The 20328-nt window shown below is 36.2% G+C and overlaps 1 protein-coding gene across 2 annotated transcripts in view; it reads left to right on the top strand.

Moving 5' to 3' along the window:
- uxs1 (UDP-glucuronate decarboxylase 1) overlaps positions 1–20328 on the top strand; it is a 77946-nt gene that overhangs the window by 34232 nt on the left and 23386 nt on the right. For both annotated transcript variants that reach the window (XM_084422340.1, XM_084422341.1), the window contains 3 exons: positions 1910–2014; positions 8121–8180; positions 11358–11479. In XM_084422340.1, the coding sequence (XP_084278466.1) occupies positions 1910–2014; positions 8121–8180; positions 11358–11479 (287 nt within the window). The remainder of the gene's footprint in view (positions 1–1909; positions 2015–8120; positions 8181–11357; positions 11480–20328) is intronic.

Genomic DNA, 20328 nt, shown 5'->3' with positions numbered 1-20328 from the left:
ACCTTAGAATGAGTCATTTATATCTACATAACCGCGGGCACCCACCTTCTATGAAGGTCGACATATTGTGACGTCATGTTTCTACTGTAGCCGACAGTGAACAAACAGCGCTACAAACCTCATCACTAGATGCCGCTAAAAATTACACACTGCACCTTTAAGGGCGAGTTGTAAGGTAGTGCCGCATGGCTACTGGCCCAGTAGTGGAAACGCAGCTTGATTTTGGCCTTGTGCTTGAGGTACGAGGCTATTGGCCCCACCCGGCACGTTGTTAGCCCTGGCTCACACTGGCCCGACAGTGGAAAAGCAGCTAAAGAGCCCTTCTGATAATGGAGCTAGTTGCAGAGTTTGTTCATGTCATTGAGTCTTTAAAAGCTATTCAGGTGTTGATTACATTTTAGTTTAAGTTACATTGTGCTTAAATGTAAGATTGGGTAATGTGAGAAATATTAATTATGTACTTACTATAGAGTTATTGTTAGGGTTAGAGTTTAGTTAATTACTTGTAATTATGCATAATTTATTGTTATTACTATAGTAGTACACGTAGTAACGTGTAACTACGTCACCTTATAATAAAGTGTTACCAAAGTGTTTTGCTTGAGGCACTTAAACTTGCAAGTAGAAAGTAACTTAGCACTTGTCCTCAAGCACAACTGTATATCCCACTTTTTTGTCGATTTGATTGTTTTTGTTTCAGATGGAAATTCTGAGACTGACTAAGTGGCTGTGGCTCTTGGGTTGCCTCTTATATCCTCAAGAAAGACCATTTAGGTAGACCAGGGCCCACATTTTGTTTAATCTCAAACTAATTTTTGTAAAAAAAAGTTCAGTTTCAAACTTCGACAAAGCTAAAGAGGCTAATGTTTAACTAAATGTTTATTGTCTCATTAAATGGAATGTACAGGATTATCACTAATTATTAATGAATACTTTAATGGCTTTGTAATTCTAAAGTAAACATATTAAAGTATGTTAATACATTAATATGGTACTACACACATGTTATCATAGGCCAGGCTAAAAATTGCAACACTCAAATGCTATAAAGTTTGTAACAGATATCTCTATTTACCAATGAGTCCTTGGCCTGAAACAGTTTGAAGACTCCTGGGGTTGACCTTAAAAGGCTCTTGCACCATTCCTCCATGCCAACTAAACCATAGGACCAGCATGTCTCTTCTCTTTGATTTTCCATTCCTATTGAGCCTCAGTCAGCTACTCTTTTGACTCATCTCCTTCCTCAGCCCTCTAAAACTGATCCCCGCCTATCGCTACATTTAAGTTGGGGGAGGTTGAATGAGAACTTGTCTGTTTATGCTCTGCATCCGTTATATTGACTTGCCTATGCCTGGTCTGTTTGACATCAGATTGCATATAGTAGACAGAACATTGACTAATGGTAATGAGAATGACCTTTCTGCCATGTCTGTGTGTGTGCCAAAGGATCATGCATCCAGTTTGAGTTGCAGTAAGCCTTCATTTGTAGCATTGGTCCAATGGCTGAGTACAAATAAGTTTCTCTTGGAAAACAGGAAAAGCACAATTTAAAAAAAAAAATTGGTTCCTAATTATAGATTCAAAGACTGATTAAGATCTTTAGCCGTCAAACCCTCTTTAAACAATAATTTGCATTAACAAGACAGCTCATTTGTTTGGGCATATGAATGGGCAGATGGTTACCATCTATTTGGGCTGTTGTTTTGGATTAGCTTTAGGCCATATTCAGTATCTGTAATCATTGTACAGTTGGATGATGTTTATATTGGAATAAATTGAAGTGTGTGTTTGATTTTTATCTGTCTAATCTGTCCTCTGGCGAGAGGATTGGTTCTAAATGGAAAATCACTCAATAAACAGTTCCCCTCTCACTTTTCAACTTCTGTTTTTTTTTACCCCTCTTTTTAAGTTGACCAGATATATCATTTGGCCTCGCCTGCATCGCCACCCAACTACATGTATAACCCTATCAAGACACTGAAAACGAATACTATTGGTACTCTCAACATGCTTGGTGAGTATTACCCAAAAATATTTTATTTTATTTTTAATAAAATCTGAGAGATTTATGTCCATTCCACCAAAATGATGACACTTTAAAATGTCCATGATCCATATCATACGTAATCCATGTGAAATAGAGCTGCTTAATTCAATTCTGGAGAAAAGATTTAATTCAGGGTTTTATTCACATATAAACGTGGATCAATGCACATACATACAGCAATCGTACTTGCTTGTGTGACTTGGGATAACAAACCGCATTGGTTCTTGAAAGTCAAGCAAGCACATTTGAGCTTCCGTTTTCAGTATTTTATGTTCTATGTTTATGTGTGTTGATTAATGTTTAGATGTGAATAAATTTGTTCTTCATATAAAGTGATTGTGCCTCTTTGATTTAAACTTCTCAATTCATATGTATTACTTTTACAAAGTTATTGTGAACTTTTGAAACGTTGGTGGAATGACATTAGCGGTTTCTGGTTCAAGACCAGCAGGTTTTAGAGGATAGTGCAAAGCCATTTTGTGTGTGTGTGTGTGTGTGTGTGTGTGTCATGGAAAAAGGGTATCTGCAATAAGTGACCGAATCAAGGGTCATTTTGTCTCCATAGTAAGAGCTGTTAGCAATTCCAATGGCTGCTGTCATAAGACGTTCACAATTGGCATCCACCATCTGATATGCTGTAAAATCCATGGAAAGATCACGAAAAGACACTTCCAATGTTTTAGGTATTACTTGGTAAAAATTAGGCTCTCTCTTATCTTGTGCCTCAAACTGAACAGAAAAACTGAACTCAGCATGATGGACCAGCGCCTTTGCTTTACCATTTTACTTTCGTGTTGTTACATGCTCTTCTACTGTTGCTGATTGGGTCGAATCTTGTACCTCAACTGTCTCATCTGTGATGACCATTTAACAGATCTGGGCCTGTATTCATGAAAACTCTTAGTGCAAATAGTTGCTCCTAGTGACAAAAGAGGTCTTAAGGTCCAAAATTGTTAGGAGTACGGACAAGGACTTTTAAGAGGCTTAAGAGTTTATTTAGCATTTAGAAAATAGACAAAACGTGAAGAGGGAGAAGAAAAGTGTTGCACACAATGCTTGTCAGTGAGTTAATTAGACGCTACACATTCGATCGTGCAGGGATCATGTTTGTGATCGATCTTATTAGAGACACGCTAACATCTCCGACACAGCGCTGAAATACCATTTGCGTGTGTGTGAGTTAGGGCTGCACGATTTGGGGAAAATGTCATATTGCGATTATTGAGGTCAATATTGTGATTGCGATATAATAAACAAATGGTTTCATGAGTCAACTTGCTTGGTTCTCAAGGAAAATGCACACACAGATTAGGGATAATGCTGAAATGTGTATTTCTCAACTCAAACTAGCAACAACAACTTTAAAATTAAAATAATATTTTTTACAAAATGCAATAATGACATCTTTACATTACTGCAAACTTGTTATTGTCTCAATAGTATAAAATGCATAGAACAATAAATAAAAACAAGTATTCTCATGAAAATAAGATATTTTGAACATTCTGTCCAGACACACAGGGACATTTAAGCAGGATGTGTATTGTGATTGTCAAAACATTTAGTAACTAAACAGAAAGTTAAGTTTAGTGACAACATGTTACAATGTTTACATGGTACAATGACTGGTAGGCTACTGTTTTTATTATTTATTATATTATCGATTTCAACTCAAATCTTGTGATTTGATTCCGATCTTGATTCAGTATCGATTCATTGGGATAAATATTAGGTACAGTAGATACTTGTTTTGTTTTTCTCAAGAAAAAAAATATATATATCACCCAGTGCTGTAAACATACAGAGAGCCCTGTCAGCTGGTATTATTATTATTATTAAAGGTTAAAAATAACAACTCAAATTAAATGTGTTATTTACTAGGCTATAGCCTAATAATGTTGCAATATTTTAATGATATGAGTAAAAATATAATGAATATTTAATATAGTGCACATATTTAGCAAAATACTCCTCTCTATAATTTGTCTATCCAACCAACGTGCTATCAAATGACTTTCCTAAAGTATATGTAACGTTATGTGACATGTTCTCCAGCTGTTTTATTGACCTCTTTCCGCGGTTGAAAAACACTGATTGATTGATATTATGTATGAGGCATAAGCATTTCGGTAAGTTGTAGCCTACTTTATCTTTCAACACCCCTATTGTTCATTCGTGTTTATTTACTATTAACTAGTAAAGAGTAAGAGATGTTCGGTTCACGACCACGATCCGACTGTCACGTCACATTTACAAGCGCCAAAACGCTATTGTTTGAATTTTGTAATAAAATAGACAGAATTTGAGAGCTGAGAATTTGTTTCATATCAAAAGTAACCTGCTCTGTCTTGTCTGTCGGTGTCAGTGTCCTCTTTGCTTCGCGATTTTTCTCGCGTGAGAAAATGGATTTATGGCGTGAGAGCGTGCGAATAGTGTCAATTGCGTGAGTGAGAGCAGGGGCGCAACTGCCCAGTGTCAGAGGGGTATACAGCAACAATTTTGAGTTGGGTAAAACAGGAAAAATTACGCCTGTAATGTCAAAGTAAAGGCTTAGAATAGACCCAATACTTAAAAGCGCTCTTTTTTTTTTCCTTCTTGGACAATCAATCACAGTCTTCAAAAGACTGTCATGCCTAGCAATGGGGTCAGCCCTGCCTTCTCACTAAGATGAACATTTTTCTTTTCCTCGCTCAGAGTTGCTCTCAGTTTGGTCCCGAATCTCTCTTATGCCAAGACTCCTACGTATAAATTTTCAAGCTAAATTAGGAGCTTTCTGTGAGGATTCTTAGATCTTTAAGAATACGGGCCCTGGTGTTAGCAATCTTTAAAGTCCCCATGAAATAATTATTTATTTATTTTTTGGCTTTTAGTATGAATGTTACTCTTACTGTTATCAATAATCTAGTGTGCTCCAAAACAATGACATTGACATTGATATAAGCATTCAAAACTTACAGTCTCTCACTTCTACCAATATGAATCAATGATTTTGATGACATCACTCTGCACTTCAGCTTCTCATCAGATTCTCTGTACAATCAAATGCTCTCTAGAATCTAAAGCGCCCCGCCCCCAAATAGGAACTGCGGCTAAATTTGGTCACTTGTTTACACATTTACTATCTTGTACATGGTGAGTGGCACATAGTGCACTATATAGAGGATAGGGAACGATTCAGACAGTGTAAATTTGCTTTCCATTGGGGAAAATGAAGTCTGGTTTCACGTTAATCACGCGAACCGCCGCAGCGAAAAGCGAAAGCACAGAGCGGCTCATGTGCACGAGTCGGCGCAGACCAGAAATTGTATCGGATCTATTTGAATTCTGCAGAGAATGCTATTTTTTTAAAGCGATATGGTGGAGAAACGGTTAGAGATTAGGAGGAAACTGCGGCTTTACCGAACTTAACGGCTTTGGACGAGCTGTGATATAAACTAAATGCTTTCAGGTACTGTTTACCGGGTAACAAGGTGTAACAGCCTCTGGCTTTGGTAATTGTATTGTGGCAGTAAAGTCAGAAAATTGCACCAAGTGTAAAAACCATTTACTTCAATTTGATCTTTTGCCTGTTATGTTTGAAAAGGTTAGTGTAGCAAGGTTAGATGTTATGGGAAGGAGGAGGCGGGAACCAGCGAACAATCAACAGATTTAAAAAAAAAAATTTAACTAAAAAAAAACTAAAGTAAAGGGGAACATAAAACAGAAACAAAACATCAAATAAAATCCAGGCCTGGCCTCTCTCGTCCTTCACCGTCGTCACTCCTCCTTTTATGCTTCCGCTCCTCCGTGAGTTTAAAGGGGACATATCATGAAAATCTAAAATCTGACTTTTTCTGTTCATTTGCATTCAAAGGGACACACACAAAAAGGGTCAACTTTGACGAGCTATAAAGGGATAGTTCACCCAAAAATGAAAATGCTGTCATCATTTACTCACCCTCATGTTGTTCCAAACCTGTATGACTTCCTTTCTTCTGCTGAACACAAAAGAAGATATTTTAAAGAAGGTTAGTAATTAAACAGTTGCTGGTCCCCATTGACTTTCATAGTATTTTTTTTTTCCTACTATGGAAGTCAATGGGGTCCATCAGTCGTTTGGTTACCGACTTTCTTCAAAATATCTTCTTTTGTGTTCAGCAGAAGAAAGGAAGTCATACAGGTTTGGAACAACATGAGGGTGAGTAAATGAGGACAGCATTTTCATTTTTGGGTGAACTATCCCTTTAAATAAATGATCTGGGGGGTATTTTGAGCTGAAATTTCACAGACACATTCTGGGGACACCAACGATTTATATTACATCTTGTGAAAAGAGGCATAATATGTCACCTTTAAATCAATATTTTGATTTTGCCTTAAGCTGCCAGTTAAAGTGTAGTACCTGGGTGCTCAGAAGTGCAAGAAACAGACTGCAGGGTCTTGAAACCATGCCATATTAAAAAACCAACCAGCCACATTTTAAAAATAGACAACTAGGACAAATAATAAGGTGGACACATATTAAGATAATGCAACCCAGGCTCATTGGAAATAAGTGACTGGCTATATTTTTCGCAAAACAGCAAAAATATACCAATATATATATTTGGCCATTTTTACTCAGATTGTGAATACAGGGACATATTTTCCATTAGGCTAATGAAGACTTATTAATTATACACAATTCCTTGCACAGTACTAGGGGAGGGAATCTCTAGGCACCTCATGATTCCATTCGATTACGATTCAGAGGGCTGCAATGTGATGATAAAACGATTATCGATGCATCTTTTTTTTCTATACAGATTTTCTTTTTTCTCACTGTGTGACTACTTGGTACTTTTAAAAGAAAGTATTTGTAATGATCCATAATGAATTTACTTAAAATATGTTTTATTAATTAAACAGATAGAAGTGATTTGTTTTGATAGAGTTTGTTCGCTTTGCCTTTTCCGAGTTGGGTAGAAGCTTTTAAGGTTGTCCTGGTTTCCACATCAGCGCTGTTTGATCTGACATGTGTGGTTTATAACAGAATTCTGCGCCGAATTTGAATGCTTCCAATTAGATCTCGCTGCGATATTATTAATTCTGCTGTGAATTCAAACACTTTCTGACTGCATCTCCCAGCACTGTGTAATAACAGTGTCGTGTGATTGAGATCGGCCCACGAGTAAACCTGTTCTGAGCTCGCGCTGCAGCTCAAACGAATAGCACAGTTTCGTTTCACTTTCGTTTCGTTTGCCGTTTGATATTTCACGTATGAAACAGAAGTTGCAGCTCTTATCAATTGGACAATGTGGTGGTCACACACGAGTGCGACCTCTTGTCGCCCATTTGGTTGCAGTCTGGAGCCCTACTTGCATAAAGTGTGGCTCTTATCCAGGTCCTTTTTCCCTTCAACTTCATAAAGCCAAAGTTACGCTAGATTTTAATGCAGGGTTCCGGTCGGATTTCTCGCTCCACCATCATGTGTTGCTGTTATGTGCACAGCTGAACGCCACAGACTGTCCATGCGCCTTTTGCGTTCCGTCAACATTACGTTATCAATTAACATTTAGAAAATCTATTTTTGACATTTGTGATTCGATTCAGATTCGTCCACGTCCGTATCGCGATGCATCTATTAGAATTATTCTAAGAATCGATTTTTTCCCCCACCCCTACACAGTACCATGACCTCAAAACCTTTTAACCATAGTGCGTAAACATACATTTTGACGTTTGCGTCACATAACCAGCTGCAAACATAAGCTTAAATCAAATCTCAAGACATCAGTCTGTAGAGAATCGTTCATATTGTACATCCTTTGCACGTCCTTTTGTAATCTAAATGTTTTTATTTTTGTAAATGAGAATTTAACACCTCAATTCATACTTTAAGCTGTGAAAAGTGAATTGTTGAATGTTATTTTTCTCTGGCTGATATCCTGATCAGGATGGTCTTTGCTTTTTCCTTGAAGCCTTTTTCTGATTGATGTCTGGTCTGGTTGTTTCCGACTCACCCAATGGGAGTCACAAATTGATTGATGAGGCAGACTCTGTCTTGTAGATACAATTTAACAACTGATTTGTTCATGTCTCTCTCTGTCCACAGGATTGGCCAAGCGAGTCGGAGCTCGCCTGCTCCTTGCCTCCACTTCAGAAGTGTATGGAGGTATGTGTACAAATGTCTCCATTCTAATGCTTACAGTGATGGGAAGGGGACATTATATAATATTGGCTACATATTATATAATAATATATTATTTATATCTCTCATAAACGCACTTACACATCAATTGCTGTTCTCCTATTGTTGTTTTTTTCCTTAGATGTTTGTTGTAGAAGTAGTCTGCTGTAGCAGAACAGTGACCTAAAGTTTCAGACACAGACAGAACTAAATCTGTGTGAACCTGGTTGTTGGTATCAGAGACCTGTAGTCAAGTTGACATTAGTTTAGGTATATGCCTTTAGGTATGTGAGTTGAGATCAAAGGCTAGAAGAGACAGGGATGAAGTGCTTCAGGCAGTTTGAGAGTGCATGAGTCTGGGATTTGAAAAGATTTTGGTAAATGTAGGATTCTATGGCTGTTCTATGTAAAAATAAAGAATCCGATCCCAGTTGTGAAGCATGGTGATAGAAGTGATGTAGTGGAAGCTGCTTTGAGTTCTTCTTGAATTGTCACAACACGAATAATTTGTCCTAAAAGGAAATTAAATATTATGGCCATGTCATATTAATTAGACAGTTCCCCTTAATTAAGTAATAATTGCACTGCTGAGAGGTTGTGGCACCTGAAATGGCAGACTTGTTTACCAGATTACCTAACTTGACCCGTCTCACCCACACCTTCTCTGTGTGATCCCACATCTCTTTGAAATGAGTATATTTACTTTTTTTGAACAACTGAGAGGAAACTGCAATTGATCTTCAGCATTTTGATGGTTGGATAATCAGCTCATTTGGGAATTAGGAATTTCTATCCAAGAGAAAAATTATCAGGTACAATAAAAAGAAATTCTCAAAGAAAGAAATCTCTTTCAACTAATGCTGTTATAACTATTTAGGGCTCCCTGTCAGTTGGTACATTACTATATTAAAGGTTAAAATGAACAAATTTGTATACATTTTAATTGCACAAAGAAGGCAGTTTTAATAATAATTTTAATGACAATTGTTTTTTCTTTTGTTTTTTTAACAGTGGTTTAGGTATAACTGTCCTAGGACAGATCTGTCATGCCACAATAAAGAGCACAAAAGTGGTATTTATTGTTTGAAATTTTTAATAAAACTGAAGAAATTTGAATGCTGAGAATGTCTCATATCATAAGTAAATAGGCATCATGTTTGTTCAGGCATCATCTGAAAACATCATAGACTAATAGATTGATTCTTTGGATTTAATCAATATTGGTTTATCAAAATGAGAATCGATTAAAATTGAGAAATCAATATTTTCAACCCAGCCGTAGTAATTGGTTATATGCAGTTAATGTTTTGTTTGTTTGTCATGCATATTTTTTCTGTTTGCTCTCTTGCTAATGGCATTTATTACATGCAAGAAATAAACCATTATCACTAGAAAGTGACAGTGCCATCAAATAATTTGTTGTGCTATTGATTGCCTTTAAACTGCTTGAGTTACTATTCGTCATGATGGCTGCTTTAAAGGATTGTTTGTTTGAATGTGCAAAAAAAATTATCCTGCTTTCACCCTAGCTATTGCCTTGGCAATCAAGCTTTCAAAATCTGCCTTTTTAATGAACCAAGAACACTGAATTGCATTGAAATCCAAGAACCACTCTTTTACTCTGAATGGCAAAATTGGTTTGAGAACATAAACATACTTTATTGAGGGAATTATATAATTTGAATCTAAACTATTATAATATTAATTAACTTTACATGTAAAATGATCATTCAAAATAATTTCTTCTCACCAGAGTAAATGATCGACCAAAAGGCCTATTTCTCTCAAATATTGTTCACAAATCTATCTAAATCTGTGTTAGTGAGCACTTCTCCTTTGCCGAGATAATCCATCCACCTCACAGGTGTGGCATATCAAGATGCTGATTAGACAGCATGATTATTGCACAGGTGTGCCTTAGGCTGGCCACAATAGAGATTTCAGAGTCACACCAGATTTCAGACCCCCCCCCAGACCCCCTCAATACAGTAAAACTGCACATTTTAGAGTGGCCTTTTATTGTGGCCAGCCTAAGGCACACCTGTGCAATAATCAATTTTGTTCAGTGTAGTTATTGTAAAAACTATCTTTATAGTTGATATCTTTATATTGTTCTTGGTGTGAACAGGCCTTTAAAATTGTCTAATTGTCTACTTTTTGTTTTCAAGGTTTCGTAGTCAGTCACAGTCACTCCGCAAAACTGCTGGAATACTAAATGATCATATAAAAAAATAATAATAATATTCACACTTGTGTTGTATAGGTAATTAATGTGAAATACAAAAAAATATGAAAAAAAAGGGAGCAATTTGGGTGGGCACAGCAGGGAAGAGGTGATACTCTAAAATATCAAGTGCAAAATGGACACATTGAGCCAGAAGACTCAAATAAGAGGTTGAAACCAGATCAGACTCAGACTGATTAAAGATAAAGAATTCCTTTTCAATTTGGTTCATTTTATTGCATTTTGATGTTATATGTAACAAAATGTCTTTCTGTGTGTTCTGGTTTGACTATAGTAAAATTAATGGAAAAACTGACACATTTCAAACAAAAAAATATCTAGACCTCGACAAAAAGTAGTCTTTGAGAATGTCTAAATATATATCCAATTCCACTAATAAAAACAAGTTTTATGTGTTAATCAAATAAAGAATTGATTTAGAGCTATATAGTTTTATTTATTTATTTACTCCCACCAGATGACACTAATCTGCCTTCTATTTTAAAGACCTTGTCTGTATTTTTACATAAAATACAGCTTTAATTGAAAGTAATAATAAAAAAAAAGAAGAATTTTTTTTTTTTATGGGAAAAAATTGAACATAATTATTGCATAAATAATAATTAGTGACCTAAAATTCTCTTAAAATACAAAAATATATAACATTGATTTTACCGAGAATAAAGAAAGTTACATTTCAGTTACAAGTGTGACTCCCAACTGAGCAAATAAAATGTTTAAAAATATTTTTAATGAGCAACATTGTGGTCAAATTTTTTTTTTTTGTGATGATGCAAATTTGAGAAGTGTGAAGGATTTATATTTTTCTAGTTTATATTTCAATTTCATCCCTTATAGTTCTCCCTCTTGTTTTAAAATTTTTTATATTTGTATTTCATTCATTTGTAATTCATTTCTGTGTTTGTGTCATCTGCTAGACCCAGAGGTGCACCCCCAGAATGAGGAGTACTGGGGTCATGTGAACCCTATTGGTCCCCGGGCCTGTTATGATGAGGGAAAGCGTGTTGCTGAGACGATGTGCTATGCCTACATGAAACAGGTAGGAGTGAAACTGAGGGGGAAAAAAATCATCAACGATCTTTTTTCCATGACTAAGACAAGACGACACCAAGGTCATTAAACAATGTCTGTGACTATATCAGCATGCAAAGCCTTTGATGAAAAAGGACAAGGCTAAAATGTAGTAAAAAAAAAAAAACCTTAGCAAAAACTCTGCAATATATTTTTGTCGAAAAAATATTGCAGCTCTACGAGCTTTCAAATTTCGGTTGCCAAATTTTAATTAGAGTTTAAATCCCCCAATCAGAGCTTTTCTTTTACTTTTTCTGCCCAAAGTTTTACTTAATCATTGCAATCTGGCAGCGCAGGCGATGATCTGAAAACACAGAAGACATCAACAAACAAGCTGGAGGTCAGCAATTCTCATTTGAGATATTCTGCTTAAAGTTTCATTCAGTCAGTCTGTGTTTCTTCACGAGCCACTTGCGCTGTTTGCTGCGACTAAACCTGCGATCAAACCTTCTCAGCGGTGAACTGTAATAAATCCAAACATTGAACTATGTTGTTTTCAACTGTGGTTGCTGAATAAATGCACTTACTTCTCTGTGTGAGAATACAGTCTTTTTTGCTGTTGTTTTATTATAATGTTAATGTAATTTGGAATTATTGGAATTACTAGTGCTGGGCGGTATGACCAAAAATCCATATCACGGGAATTTTTTTTTTTTTTTTTTTCAAGCATGACTGGGTGTTAACCACATACTGACTGACAGAGATCGGAAATACTGCTGTATATTGACTTAGAATGCCCTATTTTACTGCCATGAGTGAATATTGTAGAAAAAAATCACACTAGTATTAAAGGTGCTGTATGTAACTTTTTTTATAAAATGAATCCTTTTTTTATTGCCCGTCTGTGAAGGGGTTGCAATCACACATTACAATGATCCACTTTTCGCGTTTTGCTATTACCTCTGAAGACCAGTATTCCTATTTTTATGTGAAGTCTCCGGGTCGGATTTTCTGCGAAATCCACCGGATGTGACGTGCATGCGCGCTCCCGAGCCTCTCCATTTTATATATAGTCTATTGCGACGGCACTGCAGCTAACGACATGGAGTCTGATAACACCAAAAAACGACCTGCCTCCAGCACAACACAGACTCCAACACAAACTCCAAAAAAAAAAAACAAAAAAAAAAAAAATAATTTATCTGCTGAAGCTCGTCAGGCCAAACGTCAATCGGATCGACTCAGGACGAAAACACGGATCAACATTGGCAGAGCGTTTGAATTATGGAGAGATCTCCGCTTTGTTTTAGGTATAAAAACAGACCCTGAGTTGGCTTTCATCCTTTTGGACAGGTAAGCTAACAATACTTAAAAGCATGTAAAATATATTGTGATTTTGTGCTTTAGTTGGCTCAAGTTAGACCTCATTAGTTCACCAGCTAACGCCGACCATTTGCTAACGTTATCTGATGTGAAAGACTACAGTTGTAACTTTATTGCTTTTCACGAGCACGAGCGCTGTTGTTGCAATCTGAAACATCACCGCTAGAGGCCGCTGGATCCTACATACAGCACCTTTAATACAGGTTTGCAAGGCTGTTTACAAAGAGGTGCCAGGCCAGCAGGAGGCGCTTTAGGAGTGACAGAAACAGCGGTTTCCCCGGTAACGGCTGTACACAAAGCAGCGCAGAGCTTATAAACGCTGCTTTATCTGACTGGAAAGATAACGAAAGATTAAATCGAAATAATGTCAAAACTTTTCTAAAGACCGTCAGTTCACTTCAGATACATTCATATAAAAACCGTGCCGCGTTTTGACTTTGAAAAGTGCAGTGCTCATGTTTTATTCAACAATGTCAATGCCAACCACAAATAGATTTTCCAAAAGGCTGTGTTGGTATTGTGAGCCAATATATGGGAAACACTGTAATATAATTTGATAGCTATCAATTATAGTTTAACCTATCCATCTTCACCGTCACGCTTAGTAACACATACAGCGGTGCCCTCACCACAGTGCAACCATGAAAAGCGACCCCTCTCAAACAGTGTCGCGTCGCTTTCCGATCGTTGTTAAAGCGACATATCACGATATATATAAAAAATTCAACTCGTAACAAAAATAAACATCGGTATTCGTTATGAACCAGTATACCGCTCAGCAGGAATTACTATTAGGAATTTCACCGTTTAAATTTTTTGACAGAAGTTTCTTGTATTACCAGTTTTAATAATGTAGAGAGTGTGTTAACATTTAATTATCGCTTTTATAATTTTTTAACAAAATAATAATCATCAATTGAACCATTATACAGCAGGACTAGTATGTGACATTTTAGTGACTAAAACAGCCAACTAAAACTTGACTAAACAAAAACAGGACAAGGTACATTTGACACAGGCTAAGGCTAAATTGACAAAATTAACAGTCACATCTGGATTTCTGCACGTGATTTTTTTTTTTTTTTCACTCTGCTCTCTAGGTGTATTAATGTAGAGAATTAGCCACCTGGGAGTTTGAGCTGAAAAATGTGCCATCCCATTCTTATTCTAGTCTATTCTGTTCTATGCTGTCGCATTCTTACCCAAGCAGCATACCATAGAAGTAGACGTATTGTGTAAGAGCCAATTACCAGAGGAAGAAGCTAAGAACTTGAAATAATGATACAAGAATTGCAGCTATTTATTGTAGATCAAAGGGCTAGCATTTTGATGCTTGGAGGACTGACAAATATTTGTGTGGAAAAAAAATAAGAGAGCTTGGCAACAGCAGCACGGTTTGCTGAAAAACTGAATGTAAAGCATACAGTAATGGTGAGCCAAACCATTTACAGCATTTTTGGCTATTGTTATTCAGCAAGCGTTCGCATGCACATATTTGTGTGTGAAGGCTACATATGAATGTTTTCACAAAAAGAAAAATCATGATTCACCGATTATTTTTGTACTAAAATGTATTCATTCACAATAAAAAATAAAATAAAATAAAAACCTAGGAATAAATTAAAATATATTACATGTGGCCCACCATGCATAATTTATAAATCTTCAATTTTCACAATGTCAACACAAGGTGAGAGCATCAGACTTTTATGGAAGCTTGTTTCCACCACTGAATAAAAAATAAAAAATAAAAAAATTGACTTTTTATATCACAATTTTGACTTTTTTCTCGCAATTGCATGTTTACATCTCGCAATTCTGATATAAATAATATAAATTCACAATTGCTAGTTATAAAGTCAGAATTGCTAGATATAAACTCACAATTGCGAGTTATGAAGTCCGAATTGCGTGTTATAAAGTCAGAATACCATAGCGATTATGTATGGATACTCACTCATTATTTAAATTTTGCACATTTTAAACAAATAAAAGTTATATAATGTACCTTTAAAATGGATTAGTGTTAGATGCAAAATTAAACTGCCTAATGCTTACATTTAGGGGCTAAACATAATAAATAAATAATAGGGCAAAAGGAAGTCATGCACACCTTGGCATTATCTAATGGTTGATATCTTTGGGCTCTGAGACATTGATCACAATGATCATCTGGTTCTCTGTGACAGCTTAATTTGCTGTCTGTGTCTTCTGGTTGAACATTCTGATATGATTGATTGGCACCACCCTTTGGTGCAGTTGATTTTTATCTGTTTTTCTTCACTTGGTGTCACTCTCAGATTGTCTTTATCGCATTCACTGTTCCACCAATCCACATATTGTCCTACATGTCACCACATGAGAAATGCTGCCTCACAAGTTTGATTTGAATATCATCAGTGACGTGTGGCATCTGGCAAATGTGGCATCTGACACTGACATCTTTTTAAAAGGAAATTCAGTGACATTTGAGGGGAAAAAAGTCGGTTTGACTGGAGAAAAATAAGTTATTTTTCTGTTATTTAAAAATGTCATTTTGTTTGCTTAAAAATAATCTGTTAACCACCCTTAATGCAAGTTAATAGGCCAGTTTTGTTCAAACATCTTTCTGATTTTTTGTTTTTGCGTAAAACACAACTTAAAATGATAGTTCACCCAAAAATGAAAATTGTCATCATTTACTCACTCTCATTTTAAACCTGTATTTCTTTCTTTCGTATGTGTAACATACTCCTGGTCAATAAAAAAATAAAAAATAGGCCAAGCCAAAAATGGCTAAATATTTTGTGGTCTTTTAATTGTCTTAACCATTTTAATCATAAATCACTGGTCAGGAAATTAGAAAGAATTGCACAGGAATAACCTTCCCCAACTTGCAGACAGCTTTTTACAGGAATAAGAGTCAGTGTTGTTCCGCTCAATGGCTTCAAACAGTTCATGAGTAGTTGAAAAATGTCTCCCAGCTCGTTTGAGTTTAATATGAGACCAAATATTAACAATAGCACTGAAAAGTGCTGAATTCAGTTTACTTTCATGGCTTATTTCACTTGAACAGTCAAATACACACATTTGTCAAAATGCCCATCTTGGCGAGTATTCACGCAAACACAGTCAGTTATGTCTAAAGTGAAAGTAAACAGTTTGGTGAAATTATCATTATATTGGATCGATGCTTAAGGTCTTAAAGGGACAGCAGCCTCATATAAGCTTGTCGTTAATGTTAATCAAACAGCAAAAGAAAAAACATTATGTACTACTCTTGACTAAATATTTTTCATAGCTTTATTAAGAATCTGTATATGTAATTCATACAGTGCAGTTCATACTACTGTATGCCATTGCTACGCACTATAGGGTTCAAAACATCAGCCTAATGGACTTGTTCTCAAGCCACTTCTTGGTTGTCTTCACAGTTTGGACAGGACAATTGTTTAAAAATAGCATCTGATTATTCCTCTTAAGATAACAACTTTTTATTTGTGGGAAGAAAGCCATTCTGAAATATTCTCCTGTAATTCAAAGCATTAAATGACTTTTCACCGGGAAGTATCTCACCAATATCAGCAGCTAGTAGTCAAACTTAAGATTAGGTAGACCTAGAAATGACCGTTCTCATTTGTGCCCACTCCTTCCCCTAGCTATTTCATTTCTGCACTATGGGGTACTATGGGTTACTACTACACTCCTCCTTTCTATAATTATCTGTCCATCTTTCTCTTACCCGTCTTAACATCTGTGTCTGAGGTGAAATCATCGGGCTGGTGGAAGTGCTTCATCTGTTCCCTGCAATCATTCATGCTCAATTAGACTTACTCTTCAGTCTATTCACTCTTGAAATGATGTGCTTCCTTCCATAGCAGTTGACTTCTCTATTCATCTGATTGCTCTTTTCTTTTCTGACTACAGACAGACTCCGTTCTCCTCTGACCACACATTAACACTCCTTTGTGATAGGAGTAGGATTTATAAATCTCTTACTTCCACACTTTCAAAAGCATACTTGTCAAAGTTGTTGTTATGCATACATTGTTTAAATGGATAAATCCGTTCAAATATGTATATAGATACTATATTAATACTCAGTGGACATGTGGTATGGTAGCGCTACTTATTGCTTATGCTGTTCACTATACACGCTACACGATATTTAAAAAAAAATGTGATCACTTGTTAAATAATGTGGTATGTAAGATTATAATGCTTTGAGTGTGTAAATTAAATTTAAATATATTTTAAAACTAAAAACAATATAACCAACATATATAAAAGGGGGTCCGTGTTTTTTGGTCATGTTTTTATTTTCATTTTCATCACACTTTCACCAAATGAAAACACAATAAAACCAAAATGGATAAACAGCTTGAATATTCGATCTCTACATGGGTGGGAATTAAACACCCCTTTCCACTGATTGGTCAACCAAACATAAAACTGTGCCGTCATCAGTTGTTGATGACAGTGAATTATATTAATGATATTAACATGACTAGTTAATTAAAACGGTCGAATATGTGAAAAATGAAAGGTTTTTTCGTTTTCCCAAAAAAAATAAGAATTCGACTTGATTTTTTGTTTATACATTCAGTGGTAGAATATTAATACACAGCTTAGAATATTCAACCTCTGCATGGGCTGGCATAACTAAACCTTAATGCCATCATCAGTCCTTCCTCAGTTCCGTTCAACAATAGTCATCCGCTGCTACATTTGTAAGGATTCTTAAAGCGTTCATTGCAACTACATTTTCTCATCAAACAACCAAACGAATGGCTCGACACCAATCATACTGGGGCAGAGCCTAGACAAGTCTTTCTTCTGTGTAGGCATAAATTTGGCAACCTATGCATGAAATATTAGTTTATCTCATAATATTAATTGACTTCCCATCTGCTCCCACATCTACTCCCTAGCCTATATATTTGGCACATCGCCTGTTTTATTAATCTGACAAACTATCAAAATCTGTGTGGCGAAGCTGCGTGACGCACTGGACAGCCTGAAGCGAATGTATTTACATTGTAGTGAAGTGCAGACCATTATCAAGCTGAAAGAAATCATGCATAATGCTTTTTTTTTTTTTTTTTTTATGAAACACAAAAGAGGCACCGTTTAAAAAAAAATTCTGATTTCAAGTCAAAATAAGAAACCAAGTCGAATTCTTATTTTTTTCAGGAAACGAAAAAACCTTGCATTTTTCACATATTCGACCGTTTTAATTAACTAGTCATGTTATAATTTACTGTCATCAACAACTGATGACGGCACAGTTTTATGTTTGGTTGACCAATCAGTGGAAAGTGGCGTTTAATTCCCACCCATGTAGAGATCGAATATTCAAGCTGTTTATCCATTTTGGTTTTATTGTGTTTTCATTTGGTGAAAGTGTGATGAAAATGAAAATAAAAACATGACCATAAAACACGGACCCCCATTTATATAAGTTGGTTATATTGTTTTCAGTTTTAAAATATATATAAATATAATTAAAATTGTATTGCTCCAGGGTATTTTGAAGGTGTCAATTTAGGTCGAAATGTGATGCGCTTCGCTACACGTTATTGATATTTTACAGTCCTTAACGTGAGTGTGTCTGTTCTTTATTTTTTCCGACTTTCTTTTACAAATGTGACAATTTAAGAATAGTGCTTATGGGAAAACTGGGCCTGGGATCAGAAAATGACTTGAGCTGGACTCAAACTTGGTTTGCGATTGTGAATGAGCACAGGCCACTTTGTTTTTTTTGTTTTTTTCATTAAAAGATTCAAGGTTACTCAAGTTACCTAACATTTTAGTCACTGGCATCACACACTTGCTTTAGGCTGTCTGAACAGTAGTAAAATCACGGTAACACACAGCCTCATCACAACTAAAGCGTGCCATGCAATCACATGATAGCCTTGCAATCAGGCGGGTGCCTTTCCTTGCTAAAAAGGCCACTGATGGCTGTCCTTGTTATGTGTTGTCTGGCATTTTTGCCACCCATCTTTCATTTATAATAGGCCTACTATTTATGAGAGTTTTCATGTTTTTATTCATGCCCACAGAGATAATTATAGAACTACTGAACCTAAATCATTAAACTATTCTTGGTAAACTCTCTATACCTCTCTTACGTTGTTCCAAGGCCAGTGCTTGATGTGGGCACAAGTACAGGCTTTACAATGTCATGGACTGTGTTTAATGATTTATGTAGCTAATATCATATTTTGCAGTTATAAGCTGTATTGTTTTATTTTCATGGCTCATATTAGAGCTGTTCAGTTCATAGATAAATCATTAATAAACACTGCAACATTTCATAAAAAGTAAGAATTGTCAATTTCGCTTTCATAGTCATTACATGGACATTCTTGTAGTTTGGGTACTGTGTATTGCTCATGTGAACAGTGGTACGATATTCATGTTAAAATATTTTGCCCTGACCAAGCTTATTGTGCAGAGATGACTAAGTAAGCCATTCATATTTTAAATTCCCTGAAAAGTTTAAACACTGTGGCTCTGTGGTGCTGAAGGGTCCTTATGAGTCTTTGGAAAGCATTATTTTTGCAGTTCCATTGAATGAGAATGCTAGTAGTGCAGACATAATTAATCATTGACCTTTTCTTCACTTTGCTTATCTCTCTTTTGATCATTATTTAATGTTTTAAATGTGTGTAACCGTGTGTTCTGGCCTTATAACCATTGTGGACAATAATGATATGTTACTTTGTGATGGGAGACCAGAGTGTTTTAGAGCAGAAGTGGTCAACCATTTCGGACGCCCCACCACACTTTTAGTCTCTATAGGGATGCCATAAAATAAACATGCCTGATTGACACTACATCATTACTTTTATCATTATCATTACAGCAAACATTAGCGTTCAAAGTACTTTCTGTTGATTAGATGTTGTTTATAGTCATTGGAAGCATTCATTTGCACTTGGACAGTCTTCTCCTCGTTTAATTCTAGTCCGACTGTGCCAGCTTTTTGTTGTAGTTGGGTGAGCTGTTGTTGTTCCATGGTGAGATCATTTTCCAGGAGTGAAATATCGTCGGCAAATGCTAAATTGTTAAGATTGCGTTCGGCTCTAGATTCTTTGGCTATTGCTGTACCGTGTTGCAGTCTCATATTACTCCTGGGCGGAGGACCTTTATGTGTAAGGTATCCGAAGCTTCCAGCAGATAGCCTGGAGACGTAATCTATTACTATGATGAACAGGAACGGAGCTAGAAAGACGCCTTGTAATACTCCAGTTGTGACAGCGAATGGCTCTGAGAGCTGGCCCTCCAAGTACACCTGGCTCGCCGATCCGTCGTACAAGACTCTGATAGCATCAACAAGCTTTTGTGGGATGCCGAAGTGTCGCAGGATTGCGAACATCATAGGTCTGTCTATCGAGTCAAATGCCTTCTTGAAATCGACGAACGTGATGTACAAGGGTAGTAGTTGTGCTCTTGCTCCTTCGATGACTCTTCGAAGGATGTGGATCTGCTGTGTGCAGCTGCGCCCGC

This window comes from Rutilus rutilus (genome assembly GCF_951802725.1).
Source record: "Rutilus rutilus genome assembly, chromosome: 10".
Taxonomy (NCBI): Eukaryota; Metazoa; Chordata; class Actinopteri; order Cypriniformes; family Leuciscidae; genus Rutilus; species Rutilus rutilus.
The sequence above is the reverse complement of the archived record's forward strand: the minus strand, read 5'-3'. Positions and strand labels throughout refer to the sequence as shown.